Source organism: Clupea harengus, chromosome 1 (assembly GCF_900700415.2).
Source record: "Clupea harengus chromosome 1, Ch_v2.0.2, whole genome shotgun sequence".
Lineage (NCBI taxonomy): Eukaryota > Metazoa > Chordata > Actinopteri > Clupeiformes > Clupeidae > Clupea > Clupea harengus.
Window position 1 is genome coordinate 27,060,248 of NC_045152.1, and position 19,839 is coordinate 27,080,086.

Sequence of the window (19,839 nt, forward strand, 5' to 3'; positions counted from 1 at the left end):
AGTGGTTCACAGGCAACATTTTCTATAGCCATGCACTTTGTTACTGGTCATTTAGAATCTCTTTGTCAATGCATTGAACAAATGAACACCTGGATGTCTAAAAACTTTCTTCAGCTGAATAAGAACCAAACCAAAGTTATCTTATATGGGAACACATGATTATGATTGCTGTTCATCTTGACACAAAAGGACTAGCGAAGGTTATTCCTCAAGGAGTCGCACAGTGACCCCTCCAGCAGCCAACCCCTTGGCGCCAACCCAGAAATTGGCTCAGCGGACATGAGCCAGTTCAGAACCATCTTTGCTTAGCGTAGAATGTAAGATCTTCATACATGACTGAGGATGTGTGAACACCTCCATCCTAGGTTTCACAGGATGCCTAGAACACACAGGAGTTCTCAAGTGAGATGATCCATGAAGCTAGGCCAAAGATTTTGCCAACGCTTATAAATCTATTCCCCATGAGCGCATCAAAAAAGCTTTGAAGCATTACCTTATCCCAAATCACATCAAGGGAATGATCACCAGCTACTTGGGCGGGATCAAGCTTCAGTTTAAAACCACAAATTAAACCACACAGTGGCAACACTGAGAAAAGGTAAGGATGTGCAGTCTCCCCCATCCTGTTCGCCATCGGCATGACTCTCATCACTGCAGCAGGAAAGGAAACCAAAGTTCCAATGATGGACTCAGAAGTCTGACAACTGGCCATAAGAGTTATTGTAAATGTGATGTGGTGATTCAGGATGACAAGGTTCAACTGCACTCTTTCAAATGTAGTGACAAACTGAGTGTGCTTTGTAGGGCTACGTTATTCATAACAGATGACAGAGATGTGGAAAAAGCTGTGACACCTGATTATCTTAGCACACAATAGACTAAGGTTAGGATATATGCATCATCCTATTGCAAAAAGTGTGCAGCATTAACACTATGACAGAAACAACCACACAAAAAATCGAAAGGCAGGTGGCTTTGTGTCTTGCTCACTTCCAACTCCAATTGACCAGTGCAGTTTCCCTGTAATGATACTGCGGTCATCACCCATCTGTTCAACATGCTTCAAACCACAGGTGCACACATACGTTGTTGGACAGAATATACAAGAACACACCAACAGATTGCTCACATACATACATCAAATATATTGGTTAACAAAAAATCCGTTGTGTTTTGGAAACACAGAGAATGGACATATATGTGATACGTGTGCTCCTCTGTCCCTGCAGAGAATATGCAGACTAATGTAATGTCATGATAGAGATGTCTCTTTTCATCAATATATGAGTGTTATTTGATTGTTTGTTCGTCACTATTTCCTGGGCACTGCTTTCATTTCCATGTCTGATCCATTCCATTACCATTAGTAGTCCTCTACTACTGCTGAGCAATTCCACTTTGCATTTTCTTGTGTAGATGTATAATTATAAACTATGAACGACTACAGTTTGGAATTCGCTATGCTGTTCATGACAGTAATGTTAGTCATATCACGTCAACTCAATTCAACTGGCACACTGTTTCCCTGTAATAATATTGTTGTTTTCACCTACAGTATACACACATGCGCACACATAGTTTGTGTTTAACAAAATCTACAAGAATACGCCAAAAGATAGATCAGATAACATTAGGTAGGTCATTCCACCATTGAGGTACCACTAATGAAGTCTTTATTGCAACGACCGACTGCTGCTGAAGCACAATAACATTCACATTTTCTTTTGGAAAAGCGTCTCTAGATTTTGTATGTTATTTTATTTGTTTTAATGCACTTTACTTTTTTTAAATCTCATATTCAGTTTTTTTCTCTGCTCATTTGTAAAGCATTTTGGATGACCATTGTGTATGAACTGTGCTATATAAATAAACTTGCCTTGCATGTGGCATCACATTAGCAACACAGGGAGGGGCACTTGAGCACGTGTGTAACTGTAGACATCAGTTTAAGTGCGTGTGTGTGTGTGTGTGTGTGTGTGTGTGTGTGTGTGTGTGTGAGAGAGAGAGGCAGAGAGAGAAAGAGAACGAACACATTGACATCTCAGGTAGCACTACTGTAAGCCACATCATGTGGATGTGACAGCTGGTCTCTTGACCACTGGTGTAATGCTGCCTTCAGCTGACTCCAAAATACATCCAATCCCTCACAAGAGAGGATGTCTGTATGTAGCTGAACAAGTGCTGATTGTATGTGTGTGCTTTTGTGCACGAGTTTACAAGCCCACAAACTCCTCAAATCCCCCAGTCAGCAGTCAACCTCACTTCATTATGTAGCCATCCTTAATACACCAGGAATCTGGTCAACCAATCGTTTGGTGATGGTTTTATTTTTTTTTATAGAAAGGAAGCAAATCCATTTTAAAAGAATAAAATCACATTTTACAGAGTCTCTCGGGCCCTCTCTCTTCTAACATCGTGGTCATTACTGTTTAACACAGAGGGAAGCACAAAGTAAAAATACTGTGCAGACGATCCATATTTAATATCACACATGTACAAATGCACGGCATCCACTGTACACAATATAGAACCAGGGCATGAATAATGGATGGATGGCATTACTATCTGGGAGCACACAGTAATGGAAAGAAGCTGCTCTGCTCTGCTCTGCTCTGCTCGACTCTGTTCTGTTCTGTTCTGTTCTGCTCTCCACCTGAACAGCTGCTGATCTGAGCCTTATGTGCAGAACACTCTCACGCTGTGGCAGGGCTACATGCCCAGCTCTCACAGTTAAAACACTAAATTGTTGTTCAGGCTCTGGGCTCTGTAAAGGCTCCTAGAGACAATTGTATTGTTATGGAGCTATATAAATAAAATTGTATTAAAAGAAAAAATGACTTTATAAAAACATTAAAAAAAAAAAAGAACCAATCACAGCCATACAGTAGTCATAATCTCACGTACAGGCTCAGACCAGGTATATAAGCATGTTCTAACACTTACAATTTAGACATTTGGGTGAGGTTAAAGTATGTGTGTGTGTGTGTGTGTGTGTGTGTGTTTGGGAGGGGGGCGGGGGGTGTTTTGGTGACACATGGTTTGGGTTTTTTATGTGGTGTGAGCGGACTGGGTAGAGGTGGATTTTAGGTTTAATTTAAACGACCTAATCAAGATTTGTGAAAATAAAATGAGGGAAAAAACAAACACAAACAGAATCGTGGTGCTGAGAGTGAAGAGTGACACGAGCAAAACGGAACAGATGTAGTGCCATGTGCAAAACCCTGAAAGAAAACGGCCATAAACTGTGTAAAAACAGGAGGGAGTGAATTGAAGAACAATAAAGAAAAAAAGACATTGTACCAAATTCCAAATGTGCACAAAATAACAGGCTGTAGAGAGAAGCTCTGTGGTTAACCAACTCTTAAAAACTATTTCGTGAGGGTCCTGTGGGATTATCCTGGACTTTGGAACGTAAAAGCAGCTAATTGTGAAACATACTTGCCCTGATCTAGCCCCAGACCAATCAGATCCAATCCACACCAGATCAAAGTCAGATCAGTTGTAGTCAGCTGCCGTGTGGTATGGGGGCCGGTGTGGAGTGCATGTGCTTGTGGAAATCACTTTTAGGCTCTCATAGCTGCACAGCATTGGGCCTGTGCTGAGGATAGAGGAGTGCTGAGCCTGAAGGGTCCTCACAGTCCTGAGGTGGCCAAAGGTGTGCCTGAGTGAGGGGGTTCCTGCTGATGACGAGGTTGAGATGCTCTCCAGCCTCGCTGATGAGAGGCACAACCAGGCAGCAGTCAAAGTCCCGCGTGCGTGCATGGTTCACCTGCAGAAAAAAAAAAAAAAAAAAGAGAGAAGAGAAGCTTTAACAGACCTTCCTGACAGGTACAGACCGTCATTACTGCTGTTCTTGACTCAGAGTCAGGCCATCTGTTTCATGATGGCTGTATCATCATGGCTACTGTATCAACATCTATTGTATCCACTGAGCAACGGTCACCAGAGTGAATCATGAGGCTTGTTGACCTGCAGTTTAGGGGGGGGGGGGGGTCATCTGGTATCTGGCGCCCCCTAGTGACCTGTATGACAAACTGCTGTGATGTTTTGCTTGTGCAATTCACTGATTTTACACTGATTTAACTATATCTCCTTGCTGAAAATGAAATGAATGAATGTTACTATGTGGATTAAAACATTATAATAATACAGTAATCACACCTGTACATTCACAGTAGCTGCCCAGGGTATTCACTATGTAGTTTTGTGGTCTAGGCATGAAGCCCCAAATCTAGATTTGGACAAAACACACAAACAGAGTGTTAAAATCCAGGCTCTATGAGTCACCTGTAGGATGCGGTCGTAAGGCTGCAAGCCTGCCTGGTGGGCAGGACCATCAGGGCGGATCATGTTCACATACACGCCCTTCTCCAGCAGACCATCTGACACACTGAAGCCAAAGTCACGCATCTCTGGGTCTCTCTGTAGGATCACCTAGGGTCACAGAAAAGTTAAAAAAAAAAAAAAAATTTAAAAGTGTGTAATGTCTAAAAGTGTAAAATATAAAATGAGGAAACATCTGTTGCAATACAGTGAGTAGAAGCTACATCTCACCTTCAGCAGTTCTAGAGGTGAGGCAGAGGGCATGTCTTTCAGATCCTCTTTCTCCGTGACACCCGCCCAGGAGCTTCTCTTGGGCTTAGGTGGAGCAGCAGAGACCTTGCGCAGGGGAAGGCAGTCATGTGACTCACAGGTGTCATCTGTTCCCAGACTCAGGCTGCTGCCAGACATCATGGAGGCCTGGAAATATCACCGTTCAGGGCAAACATCGCTCACCCAAGACAAGAGCTCCTTAAATGTCCCTTACTACACACACTGCATGTGTGATGTGTATGTGATTCATCTGTTACGTAAAGCAAGTGTGTGTGTGTGTGGTGTACGTGCATGTGTCACAAATGTACCTCCAGCTCTCTGAGGATCCCTGACTGCCCGCACGTCTCCAGATCCTGCAACGCTTGCGACCAGAAATTCGCCTGATTATCACCGTTACCACGGCGACGCACGGGACTGAGGGATCTGTGTCAAGGCAGGAACCAGAACAGGTGAGCGGCCCCTCAAGAGCCGCAAAGCAGCCAGGGAAATGTAGTCTCTTCCATTCAGCCCCCATATCCACTCCCCACCCTCAAGAGCACAGTGTGCAATCTCAGCAGAGAGACACAGACAGTAAACTAAAACAGCCAGCATACACAGACAGACAGACAGACAGACAGAGAGAGAGCACTGGAGGATGGACAGACAGGACAGGAGAATAAGAACGACAGAGAGACGAGTGTGTGCAGCAGCAGCAGCAGCTGGGCCCCACGGGAGATTAGTAAGGCAGATGAGAAAGAAAGTACCTGAGAAGAAAGACAAAAAGAAACAGATAGAATGGAGGTGGAAGAATGAGGAAGAACAAAGAGATCCTTTCTTCTGGCTTCTAGTGAATGGTTCATCACTGGTAGGACTATTCAGTGATTGATTGGTGTAATGAGTGGTATTGATTGCTATTCTAAGCATCTGGTGAAAATGGGAATTCAATTACATTACACAAATGGATGATTCATTCCTTATAATAATTGTGATGGTCTGTGCTTTAATACAAAGCAGCAAAAACACATTAATATGTTTTTGTAATTATTAAGAGACTGTACTTTGTAATAGTTTTTGTTAACTTTTAAGTTCTCTCCTTTCATATTTGCAAAAGGGAAGTATATTGAAGTATACAGACTAAGGCTAAACTCTCATTTCTATTCGTCTTACATTTACAAAGGGTTTAATTTTCCATTTAACTGATTCACAGTTGGCTAAAACACCAATTTACTATTTCAACAGAGAAGCCAGGAAAGAGCATTGCCAGCATGCAGTAGCAGAATATTGACAAAACGTTATCAAAAATAGACACACGGCATTTCAAAGATCTCTTCGCAGTGTAAGAATGTTACACACATGTGGGACTATGAACTTTAGATCCGAGAGCAAAAAACGAACTAAATTATGAGACGGTGGCGTGGGTCTAGTCTGAAGTAGTAGACTATCTATGTAGTGGACTATCTATACTATGGCTATCGAGCTCCCCAACACCATCCCAATACATACAGACTGTTAGCAATGACAAATCCTGCAAGGCTACAAGCAATAATGCTAACTATAAAAATCGCCAAAAAAGCCAGCTTTTTTTATCTGCAAAACATGTGTTTACATGGTGAGAGAGAATATTACTTGTGTTCTGATAAATGGTACAAACCATAGGATAACTATATTCCATCATATTAAGTCTGAATTAACAGTGATGGGAGGGATAATTGAATACAGACTCTAAGTGAAGCCAGTGTTAAGTGTACTCTGTTGGAAGACCCTTATTTTGAGGCCAATTATTTAACCAGTTATGATGATGCAGTGTGTATCATTTGGGCATGACTTGGGCGTTTAAAACTAAAATCATAGCTCTATTATGCATAGCTATTTCAGATGCAGGTGTTATTGTTCATTTATTGTCTACACTAATCCCTGTGTATCTACCTTATCCACCTGTAAATCTCCCTGTGTATCTACCTTATCCACCTGTAAATCTTATAGCCTACACCACTGGTAAGGATCAAAAGGTCAGTGAAAATAATGAACACACACATAAAACGCACAGACACACACACACACACACACCACACACACTCACCCCAAGTGTTTGCTCCACTCGTCTTCACCTAATCTCCCATCATATGCTTGGGTGTGGTGCGATCGACCTGAGGAGCGGAGTGGACTCCTGTGTTTGGTGCGTCTCCATTCGTGGGGGTGGAGGGTCAGATCAGCCGTCCTGTGTATGTATGTGCCTGTCGGAGGGACACATTGACCACAGTTCAGATTACAGACTTTAACTACCAAAACATTATCAGTCATGATGTTGTGCTCCAACTAGGACACCCAGACGCCAGCAATGACCAGTTCAACCACATAGCAGCTCTGCATCGCATCATCACGTTCACATCAGGCATACAGGAGTCTCTAGAGCCAGTTCCTCTTCAAAACCACTGCTTTATTGCAATCATCAAATAATCAGTTGATCAAGTGAGATCATGCTGTTCTCCGTCTCTAGAGTGACTGAAGGCCGAGCTCCATCCTTACCCTGGCTGTCGTATCCGGGGTCGATGCCCGAGCTGTTCCAGGACTCCAGCACAGAGTCCAGGCCAGCTATGTTCAAGGGGTTGAGCTCCGGGAGGGTAGCAGCTCTCTCTGACTGGTCATCCTCTGTGTCACTCAGACCACTGACATCTGGAATGACAAACACACGCTGATGGACGGAAGAGTCACCGAGTGAGCAACATCTGGCCGGATGCACATACGCATCGTACTTTCAGTGATATAGAAGAACCGGTATGCGGACGAAATGAACATTCCATGGCATGGAATGATCTACTGTAGCACATTCTGCGCAACAAAAGTATAAACGCCTAGGCCACTTTGACGTTACTTTCGTCTACAAAATTTGTTTATTTTGTCTGCAGAACGGAAAGCACAACAGTGAATTCAGTTTTCTGAGAACGAAAGAAATGTGGTCTCTTAAATATTTTGTGGACACAATGCTAACACATGTGTTTTTCGTGGGCAAAATGAAAATTAAATTCATTCATTTCGTAGCACAGAACACATTCTGTCTACAAAAAAAAGGGTCTGTTATCCCTGGCGCCCCATAACACACTGGGGGTAGCAGACAGAGTAGGCCATTGATGGATGAGTGGTACTCACGATGAGCTCTCTTCTTGATCTTGAGGGTGACCGTCTCTCCAGCCGTCTGCAGCAGCTGAATGGCCTCACTCAGTGGCTTCCCCTTCAGGCTAACATTGTTGATGGCCAGGATGCGGTCCCCCACATGCAGAGCGCCTGTCCTGTGCGTATATATGCACAAAAACATAGATTTACAATATGCATACACAGTTAGGTCCATAAATATTTGAACTCTGATAAAGTTATTGATATTTTATGAAATAAAATGTTACAATTGCAGTTCTAATGACATGATAGATTTGAAGCATATAATGACTAGGCTTAGAGTGCAGAGTTTCAGCTTTAATTTAAAAGCTGGGGGGGGTTAGCATTTACTACAGTTTTGATGCACTCTTCATAAAGGAGGAAACACTGAGCGATGTAGAGTTTAATCTCAGCTAATTTAGAATTTCCCATGAGGAGTACTGCATACTGAGAACGAGGAACATACAAGATGAATCTGTATGACCACACAATGAATCACAGACTGAATTCTTAACACAGGCAATGGGAGAAGAATGCGGAGGCTGCAGTCTGCACTACCTACAGTGTTTGGAACACAGACGGACGATTGTGGTGTGCAGTCCCCTGACGACAATGTGACATTCAGTGCCCAGAGATTTAAACATGAGCAAAAGCACATAAACACCCGCATGACTGCATTCATGGCATCGCCCTCTCTGAATGACACCGTTTCTTCTGTGAAGAGATGTGTGGACCAGCGGGCTCAACAATACTGGGCATCATGTCTATTTATATTACATGATGTTTGTCATTAATATTTGCATCTGGAAGTAATGTGTTATGCTGACATGATTGGAACCTTATGTAAGTGGGAGTGTGTACATATACAGTCTCGCAGGATGTTCTGCGAGACACTATTGTGTTGGAGAACAGTTCCTGCTGTTACAGCAATATTCAAAAAGACCACTAGATGTCACAAGAGTAGAACAAAAGCGTTTTCATATTTTAGTCAAGGGGTAGACGCTTCTATTTCCACAGGTCATGAAGTGTGTTGATTGGACCTAGTCAGTTCTAAAAGGGAGGCATCTTGGTCAAAACAGATGATGAATGTGACCTGCCTTTTAGATAAGTTTGTGTTTTTGATGGAGAAATAAACAGGTGCATATGGAACGGACAGACACAGTCTGTCCTGCATTTTGCAGTCATAATAAGCTACAAGTTTGTATAACATATGAAATATTTGTGTGGAATGAATAACGTGTGCTGTTGCTACTGTCTGCTTTAAGCAAAGTGTGCATGCGCCGTACAGGTTGTATGTTGTGCATCTGTACGTGGCCTTCGTGTGTGAGCGACAGACAGGACATGCACGAGTGTGATCGGAACCTTTGCGCCAGGCCGTTGCGGGTGAGGCTTGCGATGAGGATGGGGTCAAAGGGCTCCTCGGTGCCGGAGATGGTGATGCCCAATGGGCCTCCATAGCGCTTCAGCTCCACCGTGTACATAATGGAGTCGGACATCTCCAGCTCCTCTGGGAAACACCACACAAGAGGTGAGCGCACAACACAACACACAACAAATCGAATAACATTAGACAACATATTGCTACATACTCAAGCACATACGCAAAGCATGTGCACACACACACTCACCTGTGTTGTCCTCATCTTTCTGTATCCAGAGTTTGACCATGTCTTCAGCCTGCTGGAGGACTTTCATGGCCTCCTCTATCCCACAATTCTCCAGACGTACATTATCTATAGCCAGAAGCCGATCACCCGGCTCCAGAGTCCCCGTCCTGACCAGGATAAAAATGTAGAGATGAATACTGTTAATTTGGGGAGTTAAACATGGTTACACAGGTTTATCAGATTTGATAACATTGAACCTTATCAAAAACTTGAATTGTTTGAATTGTTACGGACAGTTATTGGAAGTAATTAGCATCTCATCTGACCTCTATATATAAGTCTCTGAAATCTTTTGTACAAACACAAAATTAAATAAATACTAGTCTTAGACCTGAGAAACTATAGAAAGTACTCTAGGAATTAGGAACATACCTGTGAGCAATACTTCCTCTCTTGATTTCAGAAATGACCAGAGCTTGTCCAGGCTTTTTGCTTACTATAACAGCAAAGAAAGAAACAGGGAATTGCATAGGGAACACAAAACAGTATGAGTATTACATTATCTTTTTTTTCCCCCATGCTTGAGACGAGAACAAGGAGAGCAGCTCAGCACAGACTCACTGCTGATGGTGATGCCCAGTTCCACACCGCGCCTCTTGGGGAGCTTCACGTGGAACGTGCCACTGCTCGGCACCACCGACTCTACAACACAGAGACCTACATCATCACTAAACTCCATCACCACAAGAGACCTACATCATCACTAGAGACCTACATCATCACTAAACACCATCATGTACAGAGACTTACATCACCACTAAACACCATCATGTCCTCTCAATCTGTGCTGTATTGGGTGACTGACTGCAGTTTGGATCTGAATGCTGTTTAGAGTCTGTGGGTCTTGTCTCGGCCAGGTTATAATGAACTGTGATGTGTTTGTTAGAAATCTTGACTTTAAAAGGCACAGTCTGTGATTCTAATCCAATAGTACACTTTTTGTCAAATTTAGTGAATTGCTACTCACAGTCCTCTAGCTGTTCGTTCAGCTAAAAAAAAAAAAACACTCTGGGTGTTTGTACACAGTAGTGGCTCGAACCGAGCCATAAACAAGTTCAACCAATCAACACCTTGCTTCAGGAGCACAGAAGGGAGGGGTGTAATTTGATTGGCTGTTAAACTCAAATATCCACAACCTTTTGCCAGAATCACAGACTCTAGGGTTAGCCTTTAGTGGGTGTATTCAACATAATTTGTTTCAGACTTAAGAAGTCACAGTTGTATTCAGTGACTTTGTAGTGTCGTTGTATTTATCATCATGTCTATTGTCCCCAAATTAACATCACAAACATCTTTGTTTTGTGGCCAAGTGCTTCGTCATGCTCTTCACATTGGAAAGGAATGTATTTGTTTGTTGTTTTTGGGATCATGATTTATTACTGCATTTAGATGCAATAAGTTCCAGAAGTCCAGACACATTAAACATCATTTTGCCTACAGGGAGTGAGCCTGCTCAAGCAAATAACCATCACCTACATGTTGGGCTTTTGCTCCAGCTAGTGAGTCATGTTGATTTGAGTTGTGATTGTGGACCTGTAATGGGCTGATTGGAGCTTTCAGCTTTCGGCTTACCCTGTTAGTGATGTTATATGCTCCGAAAGCCTGCCCACTCCCAATTTAAACCTAAAGCTGTTTAAAAATACCAACGTTTCTGACTCCACTACCTTATGATTATTGCAATTTCAATCGTAAGTTTTAGTTAAAAACTAATGAGCTAATGATCCAACAGTGATGTTGGCAAAAACCAACAGAACAAGTACATTTGACACTGATAAAAGCTAGCTAGCGTGCTAACTGTAGAAGTTGTTTTTACATTTTGACAGGATTTCGTGCCTGGGCCACAACTTCAAAAGCACAATAAAAAAAAATTAAAAATACTTCTATTTCATCTTTTATCAGACACATTTATCCACAGGGATTCACATTGGTGGACAGTTCTACATGTTTATCAGAATGGGTGCTCCCTGGGTATCAACCTCATGACCTTTGTGTTGCTCCCCCATTGGTCTACCAACTGAGCTAAGGGAACATGTAAAAACATGTATAGAATTGCTTGAAATTGTACGAGTTAAATCAACAACATGGAATAAAGGCACTGAAATGAAATAAGGTTAAGATGACGTCACAGTGATAACATGCCTATCCCTAACTCATATTCCTTACCAGCAACGTCAAACTCAATCTCCAGAGTGACCTTAGTGGCCAGTGCGGTGTCTCTAAGCAGCTGATTGGCCTCCTCCAGGGTCCCGTCCTCTGTGGGGATTCCATTGATGGACAGCAACCTGTCTCCCACTTGGATTACCCCACACCTACAAGTACAGGACAGTGCATTAGGTTTGAGACACAGGACAGTGCATTAGGTTTGAGACACAAATATTCACTTGAGGAGACACAGTCTCTTTCTGCCTACATCTAACCAGTGTACTGGATTTTGCAAAACACACACACACATACACACACAGAAATGCAGTGTAGTGTTTGACATGAACTGAGACCTGACTGACCGTTGATATGTTTTCTAGCTGGAAGCAGTCACATCAAAATGCATTTGTCACTGAAGCTATCTGTAAACACACACACACACACACACACACTCACCCCCACAACATCAGCATTCGCTAGCACCATTTCACAAGAGTGATTAGCTTGGATGACACTCATTAGAGTGTTTGTCTACATCACTGTCTCCACAGCACATGGATGTGTGCACACACACACACACTCGTACCTGTACACACACACACACACACACACACGCTGATGTGGTTACACAGGCGCATCAGGATGCATTAATCACTGCCTGTGTCTTCAGTCTGGCTGAGTCTGGGGGAAAGTCACAGTGCTGGGCCTCAATCAAACCCAATGTGCTCTGATCAGCCCTGCCGAGTCCATCATCTTACATGTATGGCAGCAAGGGCTGCAAAAGACAGTGCTGACTACGCGTGTTCATTTATGTGTTGACTTGTACTTGTGTGTGTGTGTGTGTGTGTGTGTCAACTTAAAATTGTGCATACTTTTCACAAGCAAGCATGCACACACGTGTGCACGGGCACGGGCACGGGCACGGGCGCACACACACACACACACACAGTTTCTCACTGCAGAAAACACTCAGGCACTCTCCAGTGACCCAGGCATTAATCAGGGTGGACAGGGATGAAATATAGCCTCCAGTGGTGAGCCTGGACTCTCTGTGTGTGTGTGTGTGTGTGTGTTTGTGTTTTAATGGGCCCGTGATCAGTAACCACTAACTGGCCGTGACCGTGTCCTCTCCGATCAATACTGTGGAGTTCGCTGTACCAGAGGGGGCTCAGGTGACGGCCTCAGCTAACAGTGGATGATCAAGCACCCAAACTCCCAGAATCTCTCAGGGCCATTAGAGCCTCTTTCATTAACAGTAGTGATTTATGTGCGCACAGGAGTATGTGTGTCTATGTATCTATCTATGTGTGTGCGGTTGTGCCTAGCCATCCGTGTGTGTGTGTGTGTGTGTGTTTGTGCACGCACGTGTGTTTATACAAGTATGTGCATGTGTGTCTATCTTTCTTTTGTGTGTGGCATGCACGCGTGTGTGTGTGTATGTGTGTGAGAGAGAGAGTGTGTGTATACGTGTGTGTGTGTGTGTGTGTTTACTTCTCGGCGGGACTGTCAGGTTCTATGAAGCGGATGCAGGCGGGGGCAGAGAGGGTCTCGGTGGCAAACACCCCCCCCTGTAGCTGGATGCCGAACCCGGTCAGGGGGTCTCCTCTCAGGGTCACCTCGCTGGTCTCGATGTGCACCACATTCCCCCCTGGGCCCACCGTACTGGAGACCAGAGACACTGCAAGACAGAGACCTTTTAATGCCCTGGTGGAACTTCAACAGTCTACATCAGAGCTGACTTTTACATTCATGATGCACCGTTAATGGGCAACAGTACTAAAAACCTGCATATGGACACAAATCACATGAGAGGTATTGGCCAGGGCAAAAATGTGGTCATAACCCTACTTTACCTTTGTCTTACACTATTGGCTTTTCAGGACTATGCTGACGAGCATTACTGTGCACTAGTAGGCCAGTGTGGTTAACAGCATTGGAGAACCTTTTTTGTTATCTAGCAAAGAGCTACAGTATGTAAAACCACTAAATCCAACCTTCCAAGGCAGAACATTCTGCCTAAAAAGATTCTTCTTTTGTCTTCACACTAGAATGCTTTAAAGGATGCAAGGTCCTACACTGCTTTCAACTCCTTTCAGGGAAGGTTCTTTACAAAGCCCTTGGGCCATCACCCTTAGAACCCTATAGAAAAGTACGCTTGCAGAACTCATTGTCTGGAGAGGGGTCTGTAGAACTGTTACAAAAGAAAGAAGTCAAGAAGGTCTCTTCAATACCAATAGGAATACTTAGGTTAACACTTAAGGATTCTTCAATTAGACAAAAACAATATAATTTTCTGAGAATGAACAAGAACAATGAGAGACAAAGCTGTTGCCAGATGCACGTAGAAGAACGAGTTAAACAAATCTTAAAAAAAAAAGAAAATCTCCTCACGTGAGCTCTTGTGGTCCTTCCTTCTTTGCCTTCTCCTGGTCACTGTACTACGGGGGCTAGAGGGGTAGGTATTGCTGGGATATTGAGGCTGAGAACCACTGGGATATGTAGTCTGAGCACTGCTGTTCTGGCTGTGGTAGCCAGAGGTGTTCGTGGAGGACGGCGAGTAGCTGCTAGGCGGCAGAGCTAAAGGAGAGACGCTGAGCTTGAAAAACATTCAAATATCCTCTCCTCCTCTATCTGATATACAGCAGTTATGATCTTGAACTGAAATCCTTTCATACACCACGTACATCTTATTACTTTCTGGATACATGTCATGTTTAAACATACATTAAAAAAACACATTCAGAGACCCCCCCCCCCCCCCCACCCCACCACACACACACACACACATTCACGTTCTACCTACATCCACCTTGTTTTACTGACTTTTAAAACAGACACAAACAATCTAGTGTTTGACGTGAACTGAGACCTGGCTGACCATTGATATATTTTCTTGCTGGAAGCGGTCACATCAAAATGCATTTATCACTGAAGTCTTTTGTACCGACATGCACACAAACAACCGCGCACGCACGCGCACGCACGCGCGCGCACACACACACACACACACACACACACACACCCTAAGTGTTAGATGCACAAGCTAACACACCACACCGACAGAGAGGCTTAGATGACACCGAGTGTTTATCAGCCTAAAAAAGCATCGTCTTCAGTGACATAACCACATAACAGTGATTGTGCTTCAACATGACATGGAAATGAGTTTGTTCGCATTAAATCGCATTTGTTGCAAGTGTATTAGGCGTTTCCAGTGAAGGTTGCCCTGACAAGTTTTGGATCCACAACTCCTCTCTTCATTTGGAAATTGTCAATTCTTATTTTGCACAACGCAGCTTATGGAAATGTGCACAGACTCTTCTTTGGCCTAATTTTCATGAGTGCACTTAGACTATGTGAAGGAGATGGATGGAAAAACCCATCTGTGAGGCAAAGCTGCTGTGCTCAAACACACTCTTCATCTTCCTCTTTCTCTCTTGCTGTCTCTTTCTGTCAACTCTCTCATACACACCCAGATATGCACATAACAAGGACAAAAACATCAGTCCAGTTCAACAGGCACAATAACTTGACCTTCCAATTACACAGCCTTATTACAGAGCAGAATCTAGTTTTTGCTGATTGCCTCCAATATAAATATATCAGAAGCAATACTATCAGTCTCCCATGTTCTAACATTCTCCCCTGACAGGAAAACCAACAATTATTCAAGGCTAGGCTAAATTGGCCCAGCTTTATGGGTCAACTCACACTGATGCCCAACAGAATAATGACCACTTAAATCATGAAACCTTGCCTTATCATAATGAACCCTACAGCATACATGAGATGACATTGACATATGTGTGTTTGTGTTTGCCTGTTCACTTCAGAGAGGATATACTCATTCTTGCAGTGGTCATTTCAGAAAGGACACTCACTGTTGCAGTCGTCACTTCAGAGAGAACATACTCACTCTTGCTGTGGTCAGGGGGGACCAGGTGGCCGTGAGGCGGCCCGGGTGTGCCATGGCTGCCCTGGACGGACCAGGGAGATGCTGTGGCTTTGCCATGTACCGTCTGGTGGCCTGGCTGCGGATAGCTCACACTGGGCTCCCACTGGCGCTGGCTACTCTTCTGCACACGCACTGAGGCAAGCAGAGGGAAAACACACAAACATGAACACACGTGAACACACACCAACACACACTCTAAACGTCGTCAGCTGCAACGGCTCCTATTGAAGCACTGATGTGTGAGGCTACAATATGTTCCATGTGTGCCTTATGTCCATAAGCTTTTCACAGGTTTCATGTGGAGGCCATATTGTTGTTTTAAACCAGCCTGGATAAGCTATGAGTGCCATGCCCTGACATGTGCTGTGAACACTTAAGTAGTGGAGCCGGTAAAATTATTTTGTGAGGCTCTATTTCAAAGACATTAGGCAGAAATGACAAAGGAGGTGATTCTTCCAAGAAAAGACCTGCACTCCCATTATCTGCTCTTACATTTACTGACGAGCTTCCAAAAAGCTGAGAGCATTTTCTTTGAAAAAAGTTATGACAGTTTGGGCCATTGCTGGATTGGCCACCTGGAAATGGTCTCGTCTACTGCACAGCTGAGCAATCAGGGGGATTAGCAGCAACCCCTCCCTTCATCATCTGAATTAGGCCTTAATTGAACACATCAGGTGCAAAGTCACTGATTTCACAACACTGGGTCAATTCCAGCAGTACTCCAACTGCATAGCCTTTTTTTTCATTCCTGGGTGCTCGAGCGCATGGGAACACTAACACACAGATCAATGTCACATTGTTGCTTTGTGTTTGATTCACTGATGGTACTTGAGACTTCAGCACTTGTCATTCCTGTGAAATGGGTTGTACACAACATTAGATTCTAATTTACTGATTATTATTTTAAAATAGTTGTTTTTCATACAGATTCTGTTCTCGTCAAAAACACCTGTGATTTCACTCATCTCATCAAGGGTCAAATTGCTTGCATTTATTCCTCAGAGTAAAACGTCCGTTGGCCGTGCCAATGCGTTACATTAATAGCGCTCTGTGACACAGTTTAAATCCCGCAGTGAGATGCCAACAGTAGAGGGAACTCTGACACCTCTGCAGAGACACAGAGAGAGACAGAGAGAGAGAGAGAGAGAGAGAGAGAGGAGAAGGACAGCAGGAGGAAGCAAGCAGTTTGTGTGCTGGCAGAAGGCCCCAGCTGGGCTGAGAGGGGCAGCGTGAGACGCATCCCCCATCAGACACGCTCACACTCCACACACGCACAACTGCTGCTGCTGCTGCTGCTGCTGCACTGAACAGCCCCAGTGTCCCCACAGCAAACCCCCAAACTCCCAAATACATAGAGAACTGACATGTCATATATATATATATATATTTGGTGATATAGGGCTACCATAAGCAGATATATATATATGTATATTTGCAACTGAGCCACCGTGTCACATTATATATATATATATATATGTGCATGTTTAGTCTGCTTATGGTAGCCCTATATCACCAAATATACATATATATATATATATATATATATGTGATATAGGGCTACCATAAGCAGACTAAACATGCACATATATATATATATATATATATAATGTGACACGGTGGCTCAGTTGCTTGCACTGCTTGCACTGCCGCCTCACAGCAAGAAGGTCATGGGTTCGATTCCCGCATGGGGCGCTGTTGGCTCTGGGGGGCAGGTCCTCCCCAGAGTGCACAGTGCTCAGGTGGGCTATCTCCCGGGCCTTTCTGTGTGGAGTTTGCATGTTCTCCCTGTGTTCACAAGGGGGTTTCCTCCACTAAGGACCCCAACAGAAAAAACATGCAAAATAACAGAACACATGTCCATCCCTGACCAAAGATGGACAGTTCACTTCACTTGGTCCCCGGGCGCTACAAGCTGCCCACTGCTCCTGGGGGGTCCTTGAGGAAGGACGGTCCAGGATGGGAAAAAGCAGAAAATAAATTCACCGCGACCTCAGGCCTACCTGCGTGTGTGTGTGTGTGTGTCCTGTGTCGCCTCCATATATGCACGTGTGTGTTCCAGTGTGTCGTGTGTGCCATTAAAAACCTGACGAAGGTCTTAATTATTATTATATATATAAACGCTCTGACAAAGACAATGAGGAACATATTGCGTGATATGATTGTGTGTTGTCTACAGTAGAATGGCTCTCTACTAGTTCCTATTGTCGTGTTTGCACTGAATTAGTGCTGCATCAGTGCTCTCTCAGTGTTGTTATGCCATTCTGCTGGTTGGTGAATATTATCAGCAGTCAGGCTTATTTGTGTTGCAAAGTGTGCGTGGCTCTGGTGCTGTGTGCATTAATACATTGTTATGTAGGTGCAACATGACTGTGGTGCCCTCTGTTCGTGTCGTCATCCTTTTTGTGACAAATAAAAAAATAAACTAAGATAACTGATTTTTGTGTAAAAATACGTATTCTTGCATGACACTTAGAATGCCATGGACAGGGACCGTAGCATAACAGAGCTCAATTCCCAGGGAGAATATTGAGAATACACTCTCAAACGAGGACATCTGCAGCATAAGGATGAGTGCGGTCTCTCCTCCTCTTCTCTCTCTCCCCTTCGCTCTCTTTTTCTCTGTCGCAACACGCAGCTATGTTCGGGCATCTCAGATAGGAGGGGGAGAGCGAAGGCAAGGCTTGTGACTGCGTGCATGGCCCGGCGTATGTGGCTATGAGTCCACACGTGTGTCCAGAGGGGAGGGGAACTCTCGCCCTCAGCGCTCATCAAATTATCAGTGACTCACAGCACATGCAAGAACACAGCCTCCTGCCATCCGACACAAACCCAGCGCGCCGTGCACCAATCTCCCAGCCGCCCTGCAGCCAGCACGAGGCCGGCCAATCACAGTCCGAGCTGCACGAGCAAAGGTCACCACCAACTGCATGCAGAAGCCACACAGGCAGTCATGTATTTAACCAGCCTATAGATGTGCATATGGAGCACGGTTATGTAAAAGCCAGAGAGTGTTTTGTATGCATGAACTCAGATGTGGTGTTTGAAATGATGGATTCTGACATTGCTTGGGTCATTCTGCTTCATGGAGATGCATGACTGACCGACTGAATTTTTAGCCGGGCGGGATATGAGTGAGTAGTTGGACCTGTTGTTTTTTTTTTGTTTTTCCCATTAAGCTGAAACATTTTCCTTTCCCAATAACATTATGACACACACACAAACACATACACACGGGTCACCTGGGTCCTGATGGGCTGGGAGGATCTCCAGTTTGGTGACGTCTGTGCTGGTGGCCAGCAGCTGATGTGCCTCCATTAAGGTGCAGTGCTCCGTGTTTGTCCCATCAATGGACAGGAGAATATCCCCAACATGCAGTGCCCCACACCTGCAACATCAACACATACATCCACACATACATACACACGTACATACACACGTACATACATACACACATACATACACACGTACATACATACACACATACATACATACACACATACATACACACATACATACATACACACATACATACACACATACATTCACACATACATAGATACACACATACATAGACACATTCACACATACATACATACACACATACATACATACATACATACACACATACATACACACTTACATGCACACATATATACACACCAACATTCACACATTCATACAAACATACATTTACACATACATACACACATACATACACACATTCACACATACACAGATATATACATGGAACACAGATGAATATGACTTTCATTACCCTGAAATATTCATTGTGTGCGTGCGTGTGTGTGTGTCGGGGTTGGGGGTTGGGAGAGAATTTTCATGTGTTCCATCACCTTTCGGCCACGCTGGCTGGTTTGATCTTGTCTATGGTGATGACCTGCTTGTTTCTGTAGAGGGCAGTGGTCAGGCTGACCCCCAGTGTTGAGCCCGCAGGCCTTGGAATCTCCACCAACAGAGGCCCTGAGGCCTGCTTCACGGAGTCTAAACACAAGCACACACACACACACACACACACATACACACACACAAGCACACACACATACACACACACACACACACATACACACACACACTGTTTAATACATTCAAATTGGGAGCTTAGGGTTTGTTAATGAAAGACTTTCTATATAATCCCTCTATTCCAGCTTTACAATTATCTTTAAACAGCCACACATATGCAGCTTTTGTCTAAGACTGTGGGGTCTGATATCCCCCCTGCCTGTATCTGTCTCTACCTGTTTCTCTCTATCCCTTTTCATCTCTCCCCCCCCCCCCCCCCCCCCCTCCTCTCTCTAGTGTGCTCACCCATGATGGAGACATCATACTCGATGA

The 19,839-nt window shown here is 44.0% G+C and overlaps 1 protein-coding gene across 4 annotated transcripts in view; it reads right to left on the reverse strand.

Annotated features, from left to right (window-relative positions):
• Positions 1–2,308: 2,308 nt before the first annotated feature.
• The window catches only part of grip2a (glutamate receptor interacting protein 2a), a 30,885-nt gene continuing 13,354 nt past the window's right edge, over positions 2,309–19,839 (reverse strand). For 3 of the 4 annotated variants that reach the window (XM_031574113.2, XM_031574109.2, XM_031574104.2), the window contains exons 7-24: positions 19,813–19,839; positions 19,341–19,488; positions 18,726–18,871; positions 15,448–15,618; positions 13,923–14,108; positions 13,023–13,209; positions 11,553–11,698; positions 9,951–10,031; positions 9,762–9,825; positions 9,351–9,496; positions 9,085–9,229; positions 7,720–7,859; positions 7,099–7,245; positions 6,653–6,806; positions 4,902–5,016; positions 4,555–4,740; positions 4,288–4,434; positions 2,309–3,769 (exon numbers count right to left, since the gene is read on the reverse strand). The exon at positions 19,813–19,839 is cut by the window's right edge and continues 119 nt beyond it. In XM_031574113.2, coding sequence (XP_031429973.1) covers positions 3,572–3,769; positions 4,288–4,434; positions 4,555–4,740; positions 4,902–5,016; positions 6,653–6,806; positions 7,099–7,245; positions 7,720–7,859; positions 9,085–9,229; positions 9,351–9,496; positions 9,762–9,825; positions 9,951–10,031; positions 11,553–11,698; positions 13,023–13,209; positions 13,923–14,108; positions 15,448–15,618; positions 18,726–18,871; positions 19,341–19,488; positions 19,813–19,839 — 2,534 coding nt within the window. In that variant the 3' untranslated portion in view covers positions 2,309–3,571. The other variant, XM_031574117.2, reaches the window with a different exon arrangement.